Source organism: Beauveria bassiana, assembly GCF_000280675.1.
Source record: "Beauveria bassiana ARSEF 2860 unplaced genomic scaffold BBA_S00006, whole genome shotgun sequence".
Lineage (NCBI taxonomy): Eukaryota > Fungi > Ascomycota > Sordariomycetes > Hypocreales > Cordycipitaceae > Beauveria > Beauveria bassiana.
The window spans coordinates 206,396-224,918 of NW_007930841.1; the positions used below are offsets into that span (position 1 = coordinate 206,396).

Here is an 18,523-nt window from a genome sequence, read left to right on the forward strand (position 1 = left end):
TGCTGAGACTGGCTAGAGCAGCAGTGCGTCAAAATATGTTCCCTCTGCGTCACTGGTATCGATGCGTCTGCGGGGGTGAGCTGCCTCAGAAATTCCTTTCTACTTTCTTTTCGTATAATTGAGTTTGCTGATTGTCTTTGACACTTGGATCTGTTTACCAGACCTAAAAGCTTATGACAGGGCGACGACGATACTGTCACTGCCACTGCAGACAAGGACAAGGTTGTTCATCAAGCTGTCAACATTTTCAAAACTAGTCGTACTATATCCTAGCTTGGTAGGTCCCGCCTTGCCATGGGTTCCTCTAGGCTCTCACTTCTTTAATCACTATCCGACGATCCGAAGTACCTGGCGTCTTTAGAGTTGGACCGAAGCTGTCGACTCGGTTGACGTGGGGTACGACGCTCCATGTCGTCGTCAAAGCGGTTGAAGACATGCATACCATTTGCGACGCGCCTGAGTAGAGCAGTTCGATAATGCTTTAGTCATCATCTCACTGTTACAAAGGTATACATGAAGGCTGTCACATCAGACCCGCGGGACATCACTGCCAGCGCATTGGTAGTAGACTAATACATGTAGGAATACGTAAAGTCTTCGGCAGTAGCAAGAATATTCGTCAGATAAAACGATGTACTTTACATATCTTGCTCTCCGTCTCGACCGAAACCGTTTCGATCTTGACGTGAGTGAGAATGAGCCCGTAAGAGGGTAGGGGCTCACTGTAGTCACTTTGGCAAAGCGATGACGTCGATAACGTCATGTAAATACAACCAACGCTCAACTCGTCGCAGATGTTAAGCCATCTCGAGTCAAATTATCAGTAGCGAGTCGAAATTTAACTACGCCAGAGCGAATACATCCAAGCCAATGGAGGAACTCGCAGAGAATGCCGATACCATGTCAAAGCACAAGGTCCCGATACGGAAGCTGGCAAAGTCACAGTCACTGCATTTACATCAAATGCGGCCAGGGTACTTTTCCGCATACTTGCATGCTTCGCCTCGACAGCTATGCCGTTTTTTCCGCCCTGGAGAGCCATGGCCTGAAATATGGCCAAGATTCGTGCGTCTCCTTGTGCTATATCCATCTCATGCCACGAGCAGGAAGCATCGCGGCCTGCCCAGGTTCCGCCTGAGCAGTACAATGGTCCCTAGCCGACAAGCCGGTCTCTCGGCCCGGCTTCTAGCGGTAGCAACGGAGTCGCGGTGAGGACGAAAGGAGCCTCGAGCAGTTCAAACTCTGAACGGCAGCTCCGCCCAGCAGACCCGTGTGGTAGATCCATCCTCATAGATGGCAAACTAGTAACTAAATAAATGAAACTACAAGTTAGTAGTGTGGAAGACAGCACGCATGCCCCGACCGCGGAGGCAAAGGAAAAAGTTTTTCCAAATGTCGACTTCTATTCGTAGCGCAGCATGCCGTGCATGCGTCTACAGATAACGATAAGGGTTGGCGAGCTATGTAACTAGTGGCCAGCTAATTTGCTACCGTATTTAGTTGCTAGTGTAAGACAGTGGGGAACAGCACCTGCCCTACTCTGCAACTTGCAACCAAGATGATGCAAACAAACAGAACGAAAGACCAAGATGAATTTCTATCTCATCAATACGAATCAAGCAGAAAAATGCGAGCGACTCATCTCCGAGTCTCCAATCAGGAATGCTCCGAGTAGAGCGTCATCCATCCGCTATCCATACGCAAATTCATCTTGCGGCAGTTCAGTTCTTACACGAGGGGGCGCCATGATGGGCCCTTGGCAAACATCATAATAATACCACTTGGCCCGCCGCACTTTACTCAGGACGATGATGAACGCCGAGCGTCTCCTTGGGGAAGGAAGCATTGATATCATCCATCCAGCATTAGAGTGTTGCGGGCCCCGCCCATCTGCCAACGTTCGACGGAACTTACCACCCCCCATCAGCCAATTCCAGCTCCAAGCCCCCGGTTTGAAGCGAACCAATGCTTGATTCCCTGCTACTGGGTCCCAAGGGCAATGAAACACCACCTGTCAATCAGAAAAGACGGGCCGAAGCTCTCTGATCAAGTACCGACAACAGGCTGGCCTGATCGGGCCAAGCTACAAGAATGCAACCAGCCAACTTGCAGCGCCGCCACAATATCCACAAGAACCCGGTTCACAAATTTCTGATGCTGCAGCGATGCTGTAAAACGTTAGTCCAGCGCCTGCAAAACGCTCTGCTGTGGAATTTTTTCATCACTCTGAGACGCCGGTATCGCATAACACGCCGGGTCTAAAAATTCTGTCACTTGTCCCAACAAAAGACAACATGTCGTCTTGACTGGAGAAGTTTGTCGCTAACTAATTCTACGACGACGAGTGTTTCTAGCTGCTGCCATCCAATCACTACGTATGAGACGGCAACACGGGTCCTGGCACAAGCACAAATTAATGCCCTGCAAATATGAACCTGGCGCTGTACTCCGTATTGCGACTGCATATCGGCATCGAAGATCCCTGCTGGGAAACCTTGTACGAGGTGTCTGGTATTTCATTCGAAATGCGCCACAACTCCATACTGGTTGAACTTGGCTAATGATGGCGGCCACCAATGAGGATGTGCGCCAGCTTGAGGCCGCTGCGCCTAGAATTCTACACTGCCTTTGCATGCAATCGTCGTGTCAGCACTCTGTGTGCCTGTCAACTTTACTTCGTAGAGTGTGGAACAACCCTCTCTCCAAACGTGGACTAGGTCGTGTCAGGGAGTCTCGATGCCCCAATCATTCGACGGGGCTCTTGACAATTTCCGATCCATTTTCGACCGGGCTGCTGAGACATTGAAAACGGACCACCAAGTTGTTCCAAGTACTGGGAACAATGAGCCCCGCAACCATTCGACGATGGTCCCAAGGACTTTGATACAGATGTGCATTTGTCGAGAATTGGCGATTCATACACGAGGGAGGATGGCATTTGACCACTGCGGTTGCCATGAGCGAGTGCCCTTTTGTATCAATCGGATCAGCCAAGATTGAGGTAAGAGGCTCGTGCACAAGACATACGAAATCCTGGATGCTCATTGCGCCTCTCACTGATTCTGGAGAAACAATCTGGGGTGTGTATGGGACTGATGGACGAGCGAGTAATGCTGTACCCCATTTGCTCCAGGATGAGCAACTGCGATGCAGTAACGATATGTGGCTGTTTCCGCAATCAGCCGAGCAGCAGTGATTCCGCACATGCGATATGGCGGGATAGTGGATGGGCGGCTGAAGACAAATTCGCGACCAGAACTTGCAATACAGATGAGAAAGAGATTTCTGCACGCTAGCGCCTTTGCCGCCCTAGCCTCGGGCCGGTATGATCGGTTGGCTGGTTTGGGTTGCTTCAGTAAAGCCTATGGCGATGGATTTGCTTGTGAGCAAGTCTGGTGCATGTATTCGTACGGTTACTGTCCGACGAAAGCTTGGCGTCCATGTGTTGCGCCTTGAATCTGCAGCGCCCAGACCCATGCGGCGGTGTTGCTTTGAATGCTCGTTCGTGGATTGGCTATGAATATCAGATATGACAAGACATCCGTGAACCAGCAGGGGTCGCATCCAATCCATTGGCATGGTAAGCTCCGAGACATCATCCGGGTTGTCCTGTCAATGATTCTGAATCGTAGAAGAAATGCCCGAGCGACTCCGGCATGGGACTGTCTTGAATCGTAAACGTGTTCAGGAAACACGGCCCGGCCTCAGCGTGAACATGGGTACAATGCGTCAGGCTCTAGCACGAGGCAGCTCTGTGCAGAAGGGGGTTGTCAAGGTTATAATACGCTTATGAGAATCCTCACGTATTACTTACTATCTGCATGACCAGGCACATGCAAGTCAGCGGCGGTATCGAGGAACAAATTGAATTTAGTCAAAGACGCAAATCAGCGTTGTCGTATATATAGACAAAGGCTAATAATAGAAGCCGTGGCCCACGTCGATGTGTTGGATCGGCGTTGAAGCCAGATACCAGCATGTCCGTTGTCGAATCACAGCAACGCGGTTTCCCTGCACGCTGGGATTTGAATCATTCGTGGGGCAATTAAGTGCTTTCTACAGTAAACAAGAGCGGGATGTCCATGTAGCCAACAGTCCTCCTTTGCTGAAATGGTCTCTGACAAGACCAGACAAGACCAGACAAGACCAGACAAGACCGGGTCCATAAATCGGGATAGATTGTCAATCCTGGGACTGAACGATGCAACTTGCTGCCAAGACCATCCATCGATGCGTATCCATCTCAAGTACCATGATACTTGCCTTTTATTCGCATCTGCAAGGGTCTCCTCCATGTTTTGAGTTCTCCCCCTGTTGTCTTACTCATGATCCTCGCACACAGCTTTCATGCGAGGGTATCCTTTCCAGTAATGAACTAGTAAAATTCGCCATGAGGCCTGTGCAGACTTCTTTTGCGCGAAAGCAATCAATCGAGGACGACGCAGACTGGATGATGATGATGATGCGTGACAGTGAGGATTGAGACTCTTATCAGCCAATTACCAGCTAGTTTGCCAGCTTATGTATTGGGCGTTGGGCTTATTATAGTGTTTGTATTACCCGCGCGGAGAAGAGACGGCTGAAGAGAAAGAAAAAAAATCACTGCTGAGGACTAGCTAGACAGGGCTCCCTGTAGAATTTTTGCAAATGTTACCTGTAAATCGTCATCGGACGGTAATAAATTAGCGATCCTGCATGGGCAATAAGCTCACTTGTCTCACAGGCAAGGCTTGGCGACAAAGAAACAAGGGGTCTGTCTGCTTAGAGGCCCCAGCGTAACGGCATGGACTGTAAGTTATTCAGTGTGCCAGTCATCTCACGGCGGGGATTCTAGGCGACCCCTCCAAGCTCTCTCTCCATGAAAATGGACGATGACGGCCTTGGCTTTCTCAGGTAAGGTCTTACGCGGGGGCCTGGATTGATGGAGATGACAGAATTCCTGTGGCACGTCGCATTATTCAAGGGCTCACCAGATGACGAGGTGCGTGTATGTAGAGCCACACGGCCTCATCTATTCTTTCATCGCACAAGAGCCATTCACTCATTGTAGCATCGGTGCAACTGCATGGACGTCTTGTGCCACACTGGTACGTGTGTCACTCTGCTGAGTTGGGGAACGGGCAACGTTGAAGTATTGTGGAGTTTGATGATATTTTCCGTACCTGTCACATCAAAATGGGCATGTATGTACATACTGATTAGTGGAGCTTGGTAGAAAATTGAAACTGGAGACTAATTGGACAACGCGTCGGTGAACTCTCTGGCTGGTCGCGTAAATTCAGTTAAGCTGTCGAGCTGGAGATGACTGCACCGTCAGAGGCCTGCAGCTGATGAGGTAGGTGAATTAGTGTCATCTACCAGTTCGCAGTGAATGCTTGTAACATCATGGTAGTCACCTCATAATCAAAAATTCGAACCCTGAGCACTTTCACGGCTTTACCTAACTAATAAATTAATGGTGCCCGCGTATTGGGACTGTGTGTGGAGGGGAAGTTCTCGAGGGCAAGAGGGCAAACAAGAGGGGTAACTTTAGCGTAGAGTTGCAGGTGGCAGCGGGCGAGGGGCATGGAGAAAAAAGTATGCCAGGCTTCGCTGGCTGCCGCGCGCCGCCAAGAGGAATGGCGTGCTCGGTGGCCAGCAACGGATCAATTGCAACTGCACTTTTTTCGCTTGCAGGGGCGGGCGGAGGACACAGTCAAGAGTCTCGTGGACAGGGCTGATCGTGGAGGAAGAGCATGATGACTCGGGAGGAGCCAGAAAATCATACACGTCGCCTGCATTCGTCTGTCGAACTGCATGAATCAACGCTATGCGGCATGTGGTACCGCCGCCGCCGTCGTCATGCTGCGCAATGTAATAGTCGTACTGCAAACCCGGCCACTTGAGACTTGGCGATTCTGCTAAACTTTGAGCCGGCCAAGTGTGAGCCGCTTTTCAGGGCAGCCAACCATCAATGGATTATTGCTGATTTCATGTTTAGTTTCGCTACGCGCCTGTGGTGCTGCTATGCAGTCGTAGCTGGGTACGGAGAATTTTTTCGTCGCATTTCCCCCAACGCGAAACAGCGGCAACAATGGCAGGCTCTGACAGTCTGGTAACAAGGCCCAAGTCGCAAACGAGCCGCGTTACGGGTTTCTCGGGAATGTTTTGGGCCATGGGCGACTGCGGCACGAGATGAAAGTATTGACTGGGCACCGACACGAGACGATGATTCAAATCCAAAAAAAAAAAAAAAAAAGCGGCCGGCGTCGACGGAGAAGTAGAGTTCAACGACAGGAATGAACAATGAGACTTCTCTTCATCAAAGCATCACGAATTTTCCTCTTCCATCAAAGAAGAAAGGAAGGGTAGGAGGGCTACACAGACTGATTGGTGATTGGTTTCGTCGTGGTGGAGAAAGAGTTGTAAGTGGGCTGCCGGATCGAGGTACGTAACAGGTGAACGGATGGGGGAACAAGGGATGTCCAAGAGGGCTAATCCGTGTTGCAGCAGATGGCTGGGCAGCCCAGCAGAGGAGAAAGTCAAGCCTAAAACGTCGAACCGGAGCGTCTCCTTCGAGCAGTCAAATACTGGTACGGCAGGCGATGATGCCACCTGGTGAAGCGACATGTCGGCAAGTGCGGGATCGGGGAATTTCGCGAAACTACCACCTCGACTACCTCTTGGGGCCGGAGGAAAAAGGAGTAGAAAGCGGCTAATCAATTAAATCAAGACAGAAAACAGGTTCCGTTGATCCGTCCCGCCAACAGACACCACACAACAGTGGCAGCACAGACGGTACATGGCTGCTGTCTGTGTTCATGATTCGAGGGTGCACGAGGCCAGTAGCCCTTTCTTCCAGCCTTTCGTTCTCGGGAACTCATCCAGCATGTTGCTTCTGGGGCCATGGTAAAACAGGTTTGGCTGGGTGACGACTTCGAGGACCAACATCATCCACTCGTGAGCCACTGTATTTCTGGCTATGCTTGTTCTGGCTATTTGGTTGAAGCGGTTTGCTAAATAGTGGGTGTCGCCAGTGGCCTCATAGCAATGGTGTTGTTTCCGGTTATTTTAGCGAGCCCATGTCGCAAAAAGAGCCCCAAGCATCATGCATCCCCAGCCACCCGATGCGGGCTACAGAAGGCTTTCGAAAGAGTCTCTTCACAAAGGCTGCAGATCACTCAATGTTACCTGTGTCTCATCGTCATTCGGCAAGACCTGTTGCGAGGCTACTGCACGACAATGGCAGCTGCTGTGTTCATGTTAGCGCGAGCCTCGCCCGCGTGGATGCGACGTTCGTGAGCGGGTGGCCGGGGCACGGATTGGCGAGATGCATTTCGTCGTCCATTTTTATCCATGTATTGACTGGTCACCAATATTGACTGTAAATATGGCGCTGGGTTAGAGACAGGACCCTGGCTCGGAGCATGTGTGTCTTGTGCGTGGTCAAGAGAGGCAGTCTACGCCGCGGGGTCCGTACGAGGCGACAGGGAAGGTATGGATTTATGCCTTTACAACAGACCGACTGTAAATACTGGCAGAACGTCCGAAAGATTGCAGCACTCGGCTCTTTGCTGCGATGGTCGCCGCTGATTAGGTTATACGAATCCTGGCTTGTGTTGAAAAGCCAAATGGTCTCTGGCTTTCTCTTCGAGTTTCCTTTTAGGGCGGGCGGATTAGTCGTGGCGTTTGAGACTCGGGTCAATCAATATATTCTGACAGTGTAGTGAAAGAGGAGCCGGAGAGGGCCCGTATTGAGCGAGCCGACATCTGCACGCTGACGACATTGGCGGACCAGCAGCAGCACCAGTTGCAGCAACGGACAGGCGAAGCCAAGTCTGTGAAGAAAAAGGGCCCACGACTGTCTCTCTTGTTGCTGGGTGGGCGGATGGGCGGAGTAGTCGTGGTGTGGCAAGCCGGAGTAAGATTGAGAGAAAGCTGGACTGGTCGGCAAGTCTAATACAATGTACCAGCATGTAACTTGGCGGAGCCCAGGTTGGAAGAAGGCCGAGCCAGGCCGCTCATAGTACCGTCCGCTACCGAGCGACATTCCGATACTGCGTCGGAGGTTTTCGCCATCGTAGGCGGCCAGCTATTGGTGGTGGGCAGGCAAAGGAGGCAGGTGGCGAGGCTAGAAGAGAAAAGTCCGAAGTGATTCGCTGGGCGCGGACGGCGCCGCCTTGTCGATGGTTAAAGTTGCTGCAACAATTGAAGCCGTCATGGAGCTGAGTAAAAGATAATAGTCGTCGCCAAGATTTTGTCAGACGCTTGTCGTTGGGATACAATAGATGGACCCTGAGGGCCGTTTTTGCTTGTACTTTCTGCCGGCAAGGAGCTCACGCACCCAAGCACCCACACTGAGACTCAGCTGGAGCATCAGAGAATCAGAGAGAAGACCCCGACAGCCAGATGAACACTTTGTTGCGACTTGAAAAGGCAGGATATCAGCGAATTGGCTTTGGCTTGCAGGGATGTCTTCAAGTTGATGTGAAGTAACTGACCGCACGATGGCTTGCATCGTGCAGAGAGCGTGTGAGGCAGGCGTGGCAGGCAACCAGGGCGCGGCAGAGAGAGAGAGACAGAGGCAGTGAGGGTATGAGTACCTCAGGCAGACCCTCAGGCACCTAACCAAAGGCGGAAAGGCGTCGTGCAGGCGAGCCATGCCCCACCGGAAAGGGGGGGCTTTTACTGGGAGAGGACTCCGAGGAGCAAGAGGTGGTCCACTCCAGTCCTCTTTTTTGTGGTCATTTATTACAGTAGGTATTGCTGATGCTGATGAGGCGAAGCTGAGAGAGAAGAGAGAGGCTGTGAACATTGTGTTATTTTTGGTTAGCACAGCAGAGCAAGAAAGAAGGGGGGAAACAAAATTGGTGGGCAGACTTGGCTCTTTTCTGTCTTTGGGATTTGTCCTTGACCGTTTGAATTCCAGACTGACTGACTTCTTGCAAGGATGACCCAAAAACCTCCTCTATTGCTTCACTACCTAGGTAGCAGGTACAGTACCTGCCTCCTGTCGGACCGAGGGCCATCCCGCATTCTGTATCCCACATTATCAGCATCATGAGTGCAAGTATCATCATCATCATCATCATCATCATCATGGCCTCTGTGTGGTGCTGGGGCATCTGCGGCACAGCTCTAATAATACAGCGGTGCTCCCATCTCCTCGGCCCCTGTCAGCCCCTCCCCCCTTGGTCGTTGGAGACTGAATGTTGCCCACTGGGTCTGGGGGCCGAGGGCGCATGCCCACGGGGCAGCAAACCCACTGACACGCCCACGGCATCCACTCTTCAGTGAAGGACTGAAGGTGCCGTCTGGAGCAGCCAAACAGCCAAGCAGCCAGCGCTCGCCCAGCAGACCCTCTCGTGCTTCTCAAGCTCTCAGCGACCAGCAACCGCTACCTAGAATCGCTGCTGGAGCACACAGGGCAAAGCGGGCCCGCCACTGACCTTGACCCCGTCCCACCCGTACTAGCCGTACACTTTTACCTGTTGTGCATCGGAAGTACTAGTTATAGTAAAAAGGACCATGCTCAGTTGTGTCTTTTGTGAATCGTCAGACGAGGCGCTGTTGCCATCTTGTAGGTAATCTTGGTGGCGTTGATTGGTACTCTCATGAGGGTCAAGACCAGGTACTTGGTCATGCTTGACAAGGACTTGGTAGAGAATCAGTAATGCGACGTTCTCTGCGATTGATTAAAACCAAGTGGATATTTCTTATTCTAGAGGCTGAACCAGTTCGCTAATACCTGACTAGCTTGGAATAATGTCAAGGTAGCTTGTTACCCAGAGAGGTAGGCACCCTGCCTGCGTCTGCATGGCTGCCAGGACTGCATCGAATCCTGCATGCCACCCACCGGCCTCCAGCCTTGACACACCCTACTTGCCTGCCTGCTTCCTGCTTGTTACGACTGTCTGAGCAACCAGTAAATCAGTATTTACTCACCTGCACCGTGCCACCACCACCTATTTACAGACAGCCATACCATCAGCAATGCGGCAAAAACTTTTCCATCTACCGGCTTAACCAATTTTTTGCGTCGTTTCCCCTCTTTCCCGACCTTGATACTCTTGTCCTTGCACCAAGTCTCGGTTGCGCCGCCCCTCCTCCACCTGCCCAGCACACCCAGGTAAGGTAGGTAAGTTACGGAGTAATACTGGTAGAGTTGTTCCCTTTGCAGCGGCAAGCCTGGAACCCGCCCGCACAAACGGACCCTTCCCTGGGGCGAGCTGCTCATTCGACCCGCCCGCCACTCTGACCTCTCAGTCTCTGACACGCTCGTCCTTTGTCGCCCGTCGTTGCCGTTGTCGTAACCGCGAGAGTGATAATACCACCCTCTACTACCTAGGTAGTCGACCTCTACGTCGGTACCCAGTTGGCCTACATACATGCAGTCAGAAACGAGGTAACCAAGGTAGTTGCGAAGCTACCTTATTCTACAGCTATTATTACCTACAGTGGTGTACCTGGTAATACTACCTGGGTCAAAGGGCCACTGGCTCATGCTACCAAGGTACTTGCCTACCTCTGTGACCATTCATCAACCACACACACACCTTGACCCCGAACGCCCCGAACAGGCCGCACCAAAAAAAGTCCACGGCCAAGCTTGAGCCCACTTGTCTTCCCGCCTCTGCTTTCTGCCTCCGCTGGCCGTCCGGCCACTCACACACTCGCACACACACACCTCTGGCCCCGAGACTGGACCACTCGACAGACACCCACCTGCCACAGACTGACTCTCCATCTTCTTCCTCCACCCCAAGCTTTTACTTTCTCTTATTATTCTTCCCAAAGAAAAATCCCACAATCTTCTTCCTTCTTTCCTGTCGCTCTATCTCTTTCTCTGGACTGGTTCCTGCCTCGCTTCTGCCCGCAGCAGATTATATACATTCTCTCGCAATGATAGTTGACGGCGAAAAGTACGCCTGCGAGGCATGCGTGCGCGGGCACCGTGTCAGCAACTGCCAGCATTCGGGTGAGTCTTCAGCGGTGTCCCAGGCCCTGCCACGCTCCCCTACAGCGACGGACAGCGACGGCTCCCAACCCCACGCCCACTGCCGCCCACCGCACGCCCACTACCACGCCCACCGCGATGGCCTCATCCAGTCGATTATGCCGTTGTTTGTCTCTTGCTCTGCAGCTTGTCTCTGACTCCCTCTCCCCTCTCGCAGATCGCCCTCTTCAGCACATCAACAAAAAGGGTCGTCCCGTCTCTCAGTGTGCCCACTGCCGTTCCATGCGCAAGTCTCGCGCCGCCCACATCAAGTGCGACTGTGGTGAGAAGACGAGCAAGTGCACTCACCTGCAGCCTACCGTCGAAGGACACACTGGTGAGCCCCTTGAACCCTCTCGTCGTGCGTCTCGCAACCCTTTTGGGTCTAACTCGTTCTCTCCCCCGCGTCAGAGACGTGCTGTTGCAACCACGGTGGTCGCTGCACCTGCGCCCTCAAGAAGGAGCCAAGCCTCGACACCGTTCACGAATCCGACTCGGAACAAGAAATAGTCGACATTCACGCTTCTGCTCTGGCCGCCAGTCGCCCCAAGCCTCCCGTCAGACCCAGACGTCGCGCCAATACCATTCACTCCGACGGCGGTCTTTGCTTTGATGAAAACGGCCACCACAAGCCCACAGCCAAGCACAACCGTGCTGCCCAAAAGTGCAATCCCTACCAGCTCAACCGCGTCAACTCGGCCAACAGCGCTAGCAGCCTCGGTGCCGGCGTCGAGGGCCTCAGCTTCACTCACAACCCGGATGTGCGCAACACTCCCAAGTGTGTCGCCGCCCGTGAACGCCGCGTCAAGTCGGAAACCGCCTCGCCCCTCATGTCTGGCGCTCCTTTTCCCCTCAGCGCTGCCAATCTGCCACCTCTTGATCTCTCCAGGATCGACAACGCCGCCTATGCGAACAACGGCTCCTTTGACCTCTTTGGCTCCGGCTTTGACCACGATGGCCCCATGTACAGCGCTGGTCTCTCGGCTGCCTCGGTTGATTGGAGCCACTACGAGTTCAGCGACAGCCGCACCGACAACTTTGCCCCTTCGAGCTATAGCCAGACTGGTGGTCGCAGCTTCAACGGACTCTTTGAGTTTGGCAGCGGCTCTGAGCAGCTCCCCAACCTCGCCAACACCACGTCCACCTCGGGTGATGTCTCTGAAGTTGAAGATCTTTTGCCAGGTGGCGACGACATGGACGGCTTCGGTGGCAACGGCTTCCTTCGGCAGAATGTCATGACGGCTGGTGCTGCTGATCTGTCTAGCATCGACTACGAAAGCTTCTACAAGAACGCCGACACAGCTGCCATGGCTGGTTCTGGCGTTTCTCTTGTCGAGGAGGATCCCGCATTCTGGATGCCCAACTACAATGATGGCATTGCCACTGTTGATGAAAGCCCTGATCCGCTCGGTGCTGCAACAGCAAACAACTTTTGGCAGATGTAGTCTCGTTTCTCATCTGCATGGCCATGATTGACTTGAATTTTGTCTTTGTTTTCTCCACTGGCACTGGTTTACAGGGTACGGCGTCGTGACTGTTTTTTTTTCCACTACAGGCGTTTTTGATGGGATAAATGAGAATCTCTAGAAGGACCACTTGGGATACATTTTGGCAATTCATCATGTGGTGTGGCTACGTTTGTTGTTGTTTTTGGTCCGGGCACAATTGTCAACGAGCTCATGAGGTATGAGGAGGAACACAACGGTATTAAAGAGTTTGGGCCTCTTTCGCTGTTGCTACTTGCTATGCAGAGTCGTTATAGGCGAGATCGTCTTAGCTACTTTGTACTTTTTTGCTTCCTTCCTCTCGAGTGCTGCTTCCTGCAATACTCGGCTGCTCACACCTATGACTCCTTTTTTCTTCCCTTTGCTTTCTGTTTTACACTATAGACCCTGGTGCGCAAGACGCACGAAGAGTTTGGGCTGGTTTTAAAAAAAAAATGGGCTACAGGAGGCGTTTGGCACGGCTGCAAAACTTATGAAGGCCATTTTCTCAGCTTGCGATCTCTAGATTTGGAATGATGGCCTATTGTGAATCTGCCTTGGCAGGTTGCTCGGGGCTGTCTCGGACATCTTGGGTCGTGGCAGGAGGAAGATGGTGCGCATATATGCCGATATGGAATGGGCGTTACTCTTTTCTTTTCGATAGACAGATTCTGGCAAGAATCACCTTTCCTTTGATGCCTGCTTTTTCTCTTTTTACTTGGTGTTTTTATCTTATTTTCGAGGCTGTTTGATTTGAGCTTTGACATGCAGACTTGACGGCGAAAACAAGTCTACAGTATATACCCCTTTGGGATTGGGCAGCGACAGATGATGAATAGACTGGACGGGGAAAAAAAATCACTTGCAATATTTCTATTCGCTTTCAATACACTACACAAAACGCTAGGAGAGCGTCGGCACACCTATACCAGATTATTGAAGCCACATCAAGTAGATCCTTGCAGACGGATTAACGCGGGCTAACACACCAGGTTGGGCATGTGCAACGATTTTTTTTTTTTTTTTTTCGTCACTTGGCATACGTGACCATCCCCGTTCCTCTTTTTCGTGGCTGGCAAGGCTTGGCCCAGGTTGGCAAAGGAGGATCGGTGCGGGGATGATCAAGGAAGAAGTCGGGACAGATGGCAACCTGATGATGAGCTGTTGTGATGATGCTCGCCTGCGCCCTGCGCCTGGCTTGCGCCTCTCTTTACCTGAGGGCGAATTTCCAACACAAGTAAAGTAGTCTTTTTCTCTTCCTTACAGCTTGATTGTTTAAAACTACCAGTCCTTCACTCGAGGGAAGAAAAAAGAAGAATACATGTAGAGTCTATGTGTTAGTGTGCTGAGTTCCATCTTCGGGCGGCGGGCACACCTGTTTGTAGATGCGCCAAGCAGGGAGCCACAAACAATTTAGGGAGCTCCAGCCTAGGTAGGGAGCTAATTATACCATTATTTTAGTCAAAGGCAGCTCTTAGATGAAAACATGCTCAACCCTCGCGGATGTAATTCAGTAAATAAAAGCTGGGCTTAGATATAGATGAAATAAATTGCTAATCAATTATTACACTGATGAATTACATGTCTAAATTAGTAAGTATTGTTAGCCTTACCTAGGTAGTATCAGGTCGGCGTTGATCAGTTATATGGGTGAAGAATAGAGTTACCTTTCAAGTAAAAACCCCATTCCCCTTACAAGGGTGTTGTTGATTTTCTTTTTTTCAATGTAGATAGATACTTGCACCTGTACTTAACCCGTGTACCAAAACACAGTTACACAAGGCCGGATGATCCCCGGTACTGACTGTGTTCAGCCAGAATGGATTTGTATCTTGTTGAGATTTCCTGGATCATGTCCCGAATCTTGGTAGCTGCCAAAAACTTTATGCCAAGGGTACCAAACAGATTGAGCACAAGATCCAGGTCTTCAATCACCCTAGTCTCGGACAGGACGGTAGGCAAGTCTTTTGGCTGCGCAGTGACGGCGTACACGAGCGATATCGTCGACGTGAACAAGGCTAGAAAATTAAGCCAGTTGTACGCCAGCCGCCCTTGTTGATGCATGCTGTAGGCTTGCCGGATCGACATGCACGCTGCATTCTCGAGAATCTTGATTCGCTTGACATTCAGGACAGGGCACAGCGGCGACGGGCGATAGATCATGGCGAGATGGGTGTAATAGTTAAAGTCGTACCACGTCGTCGTCAGATGAGGGACCTTGTCCTCGAAATCAGGCAGCGGGAACGGCAGGTTGCGGCGCCACTCGAGCAGTTCCTGGTGGAGGCGGGACAGCGTCTCCTCGCGCTGCTCTTCCGTCATGTATGCGCCCGCCTTGCCGACCGAGTAAATCTCTCTCGAGATTTTGCTTGCGATTCTGCGCAAGGCGAGAATATGCAGAGGCGCCACAAGAGTAGACGGCTGTCCTACGTCTTGTGGGGTACCATCAGCGCAATCTTCATCGTCATCTATGGCTGAGAAATCCTAGCACAAGAAAGAAATTAATTCTTGTTTCTTTTTTTTTTTTTTTTTTTTCCGCACAGCCAAAGCTTACCTCGACATCAATGTCGTTGTCATGGATGGCAAACGGCCGGCCCAATGCCACAGATACAACGCTAATCGCGCCAACACTTAGCAAATTCAAAACTCCACGCGGGTAGATGGTGCATGTTTTTTTTTTACTTGCCGATCCATCATGTAAATAGAAAAGAAGACGCGCTTGCATCTTTCAGCCGCCTCGGTGGACAGTTTGACGTATGTTGACTTTGTATGCAGGCCCATGCCTAGCGCCAGCCGAGCTGCCGTTCCTACGAGAAACCATGTATCTAGGTGACACACACACACACACACACACATCAGTTTAGTAAGTCTAAGGGAGTTTGGAGCCAATGGTAGTGCCGTTAAAACGTACTGGGGCCTAGTTGATTGAAGAAAGAGTATGAAACCTGGAGTATAATCACTTCAAGCGCAGACTTTGTCCAGAACACCTGGTTAGTCAATCCAGGGGGGGGGAAGGAGCAAGAGCTATGGCCTGTCAGCTCACCATGTCATCAGCCCCCAGAGACAGCTCCGAGTACTGCAAAGCCTTGCTAAAGTACAAGCGAGACTCGGACTCTTCTGTTAGTGAGATGGACGAGTACGCTGTTGATCCGATGGCGAGTACCATCCAGAGGCGAAACACCTCGAGAGGCGGTTGGTCGTCCAGCTTGTGCGGATTCCCACTAATCTTGTCCAGTGTCCGCATGACGTCGGACCGTCTGAGTATGGGGTATAGTGTGTGAGAATGCGCAAAGTAAAAGTTGACGAGCCGACGTATGTGGCGTTGGTCGCTCGGCAGGGCCACTGCGCTCAGGGCGCTGCTATCCGATTCCGTGAAATCGGCGAGAAAGAGGTCGCCAAAGAGAACGGGATGTGCGGATACAGACTCACTCAAGCCTTGCAATACAGATTCACCAAAAACGTCAGATGGTGAATCCAGATCAAACAGTGAAGCATTGGCCGTGTTTTCTTGGTAATTGATAAAGACAAAGTCCGCCTTGTCCGGCGTCAGTCGCCGCAGCACCGACTGGGTGAGCTTGGCAAACGAGAGACCAGACGTGGATCCGAGATGCCGTTCGGCGGTAGCTTCCAGGGACAAATTCCGAAGCTCCTCGACAAAATTTGCGGGCGCCTGCGGTGCCTTGTCGTGACTCGTTTGCTGGTACTGCTGAGGACAAGGATCTACAGCTACCGAGTTGACGTTTGCATTAGTGCGGAAATCGTCTTGAACCATTGCTTCTGGCTGATGATTCAGACTCGCGTCGCCTAGCTGACAGTCATTGGGGTCAATCGTGGTGTTGACTTGGGTGGTGCGTCCCATATCATCTTCAACCATGGCTTCTGACTGGTGGCTTAGACTCGCGTCGCCAAGCTGATAGTCATGGGGATTTCCCATGGCCTTTGCTTCTGTACGGAAATGGCCCTCTTCAGCCATGGCCTCGGACGGGTGGTTCAGGTCCGTGTCGCCTCGTAGCTGAAAGTCGTTGGGGTTACGCGCTATCAGGGCAACATCAGGCGGCCGGGGGTCCTGTAGTATACATCTGGAGTCGGCACTGACAGAGTTCTCTAGTGTCTGAAGTCTCTGTTCTAGACGGCGGACATAGCTGCTGGCAAATTAGTTGTGAATTCGCGTTGGGGGGGGGGGGGGTTGTTTGCAGCCGGAGAGCGTAGAGTGCAAAAACAGAGGGAAACCCGAGGTTCTGCGCCGCTGTCGTTTTGTGTCCGTCCCTCCCCTCCCGTGGGCATCCCGTGAGACCCAAAAGTCTGCCATGATCGTAATATCTTGCACTCACTCTATAGGATAAGAGGCAGTTTCGCCTTGGTCATCTTGGAAGCTGCACCGCACGCGTGCCGAATGGCAGTTCCTGCACAAGGGCAATGTTCTGTCGCACTTCTTCTTCCGCTTGTGACACCGGGCACATGACGCCCCGGCGCGTGCATATAGGGTTTCCAACACCATTGACAAAGTATGTCGCCAAGAGTCAAACTACAAGCAGGTCAGAGAGAGGGGAGGAAAATAGGAATAGACAAATGGCAGCAGCCGTTGGAGACGAGGAGACGAGGTGTGAATAGGAGGAGGACTGAAGCCGGCGCTAGGACACAACGTGCTCGCTCTCCAGCAGGATAAATATGACGACACATCCCGACCCTTTGCATCCCCGGGTTTCCTCCGGCCGCCAAGACCCCCATGGGATCGCGGGGTAGCGCCTACGCCACAAAGGAACTAATCGGCCTAAATTTAGAGGTTCATGAGGCTGTAGACTGTAGTGCGCCGTTTCTTGCCAACCCCTCAAGCCCAGTCGTTACTTGGACTTATTATTATCAACTAGTGGAAAGCCACCAAGCCTCATACAAGCCCAACCAATATTGCAACCTATTACAAAAAATGGCATTGTAATAACACTACACTACTTTTACTCTCGCATCATCGGTTCCAGTCTTATTTATGCCTCAACTACAGCAGTCGCCTTAATCTCTACAACCATGCGCGGGTCCGGCAGCTCCTTGACCGCAATAGTAGCCCGTGCCGGGGCCGACGCGCGCGTTGTAAAGACCTTGTTCCACTCCTCGTTCATGCCAGCATAGTGCGTCTTCATATCCAAGACGTAGACCACCGAGTCGACGAGGTTCTGGACGCCGCCCTTGCCGTTGGTCGCGCCCTTGATGATGTTGTCAATGTTTTGGAGAACGGCCGCGGTTTGGATGCCGACGTCTAGAGTGCGCGTGCCGTCTGCATTGTCAGTGACGCCGGGCCAGTGGCCGTCGGGGGTGACGCAGGCGGTGCCAGAAACGTAGAGGGTGCGATGAGAAGTGGCTGGTGCGAAGCGGGCTTGCGGGAATCGGGTAGCGCCCTCGGGAGCGTCCGGCTTGAGGAGGAATGCGTCACCGTTGGGAGACATCTTGAAGGAATAGAGAGCACAAAGTGTGTGTGTGTGTGTACCGAGTCGAAACAATCAGAACTGTCCAAGATGTACAATGCTTCTTCCTATGGCAATTGTCACTGTTGCAACGTTATCTATGTCTTGATTTATGCTCCGACCTGTCCCTTTCTTCCGGGTCTAGTCCGAAGATAAGGCGGGGGTGTAGGCGGTGCGGCCGACGGCGCAAGGCCGGCCTGCCCGACACCAGCTCACAGCCTGTGTTGGTGAATCGCCCTTGGATAAGTCCTAGGTAGGCGGATCAGCCGACCTTGATAACATCCAAGCCGAGTTCCATGATGCGGTATCGTAGATGTCGTTTGACTGGTGCTTCGTGTCCTCAAGGTCCGTGGTGGCTGCTAACGACATATAGCAACAACCCAAAATTGGTACACGTTTATGCATCAGATTACTTGTACTATCTAGTCTAAATTCTTAAAATGACGCAATCAAAGCAGAAGTACATAATAGAGTGCATTGCCGAGTGTAGACAGGCGCTTGTGAGGTTGAGCATCTTCTCCAAAGCCGGGTTGTAGATATGTAGTCGGACACCCCGATCACGCTTCAGCTGCGTGGGATCGAGGCGCGCTTATTGTAGTTAGAGCTCATAC

General features: G+C 51.9%; 3 protein-coding genes across 3 annotated transcripts; 1 reads left to right on the plus strand and 2 right to left on the minus strand.

The window, feature by feature from the left end:
* Positions 1-10,881: 10,881 nt before the first annotated feature.
* On the plus strand, positions 10,882-12,420 carry BBA_02817 (copper fist DNA binding domain-containing protein; the record flags this gene model as incomplete). The annotated part of the gene is made up of 3 exons (XM_008597914.1): positions 10,882-10,957; positions 11,013-11,336; positions 11,387-12,420. The coding sequence occupies 3 exons, from the start codon at positions 10,882-10,884 to the stop codon at positions 12,418-12,420; spliced, it is 1,434 nt and encodes a 477-aa protein (XP_008596136.1).
* A 1,812-nt stretch (positions 12,421-14,232) lies between these two features.
* On the minus strand, positions 14,233-16,765 carry BBA_02818 (uncharacterized protein; the record flags this gene model as incomplete). Its single annotated transcript, XM_008597915.1, has 3 exons — positions 14,233-14,940; positions 15,500-16,598; positions 16,677-16,765. The coding sequence occupies 3 exons, from the start codon at positions 16,763-16,765 to the stop codon at positions 14,233-14,235; spliced, it is 1,896 nt and encodes a 631-aa protein (XP_008596137.1).
* Positions 16,766-17,438: 673 nt separating this feature from the next.
* On the minus strand, positions 17,439-17,894 carry BBA_02819 (endoribonuclease L-PSP; the record flags this gene model as incomplete). The annotated part of the gene is made up of 1 exon (XM_008597916.1): positions 17,439-17,894. The coding sequence occupies one exon, from the start codon at positions 17,892-17,894 to the stop codon at positions 17,439-17,441; it is 456 nt and encodes a 151-aa protein (XP_008596138.1).
* Between the last annotated feature and the right edge of the window lie 629 nt (positions 17,895-18,523).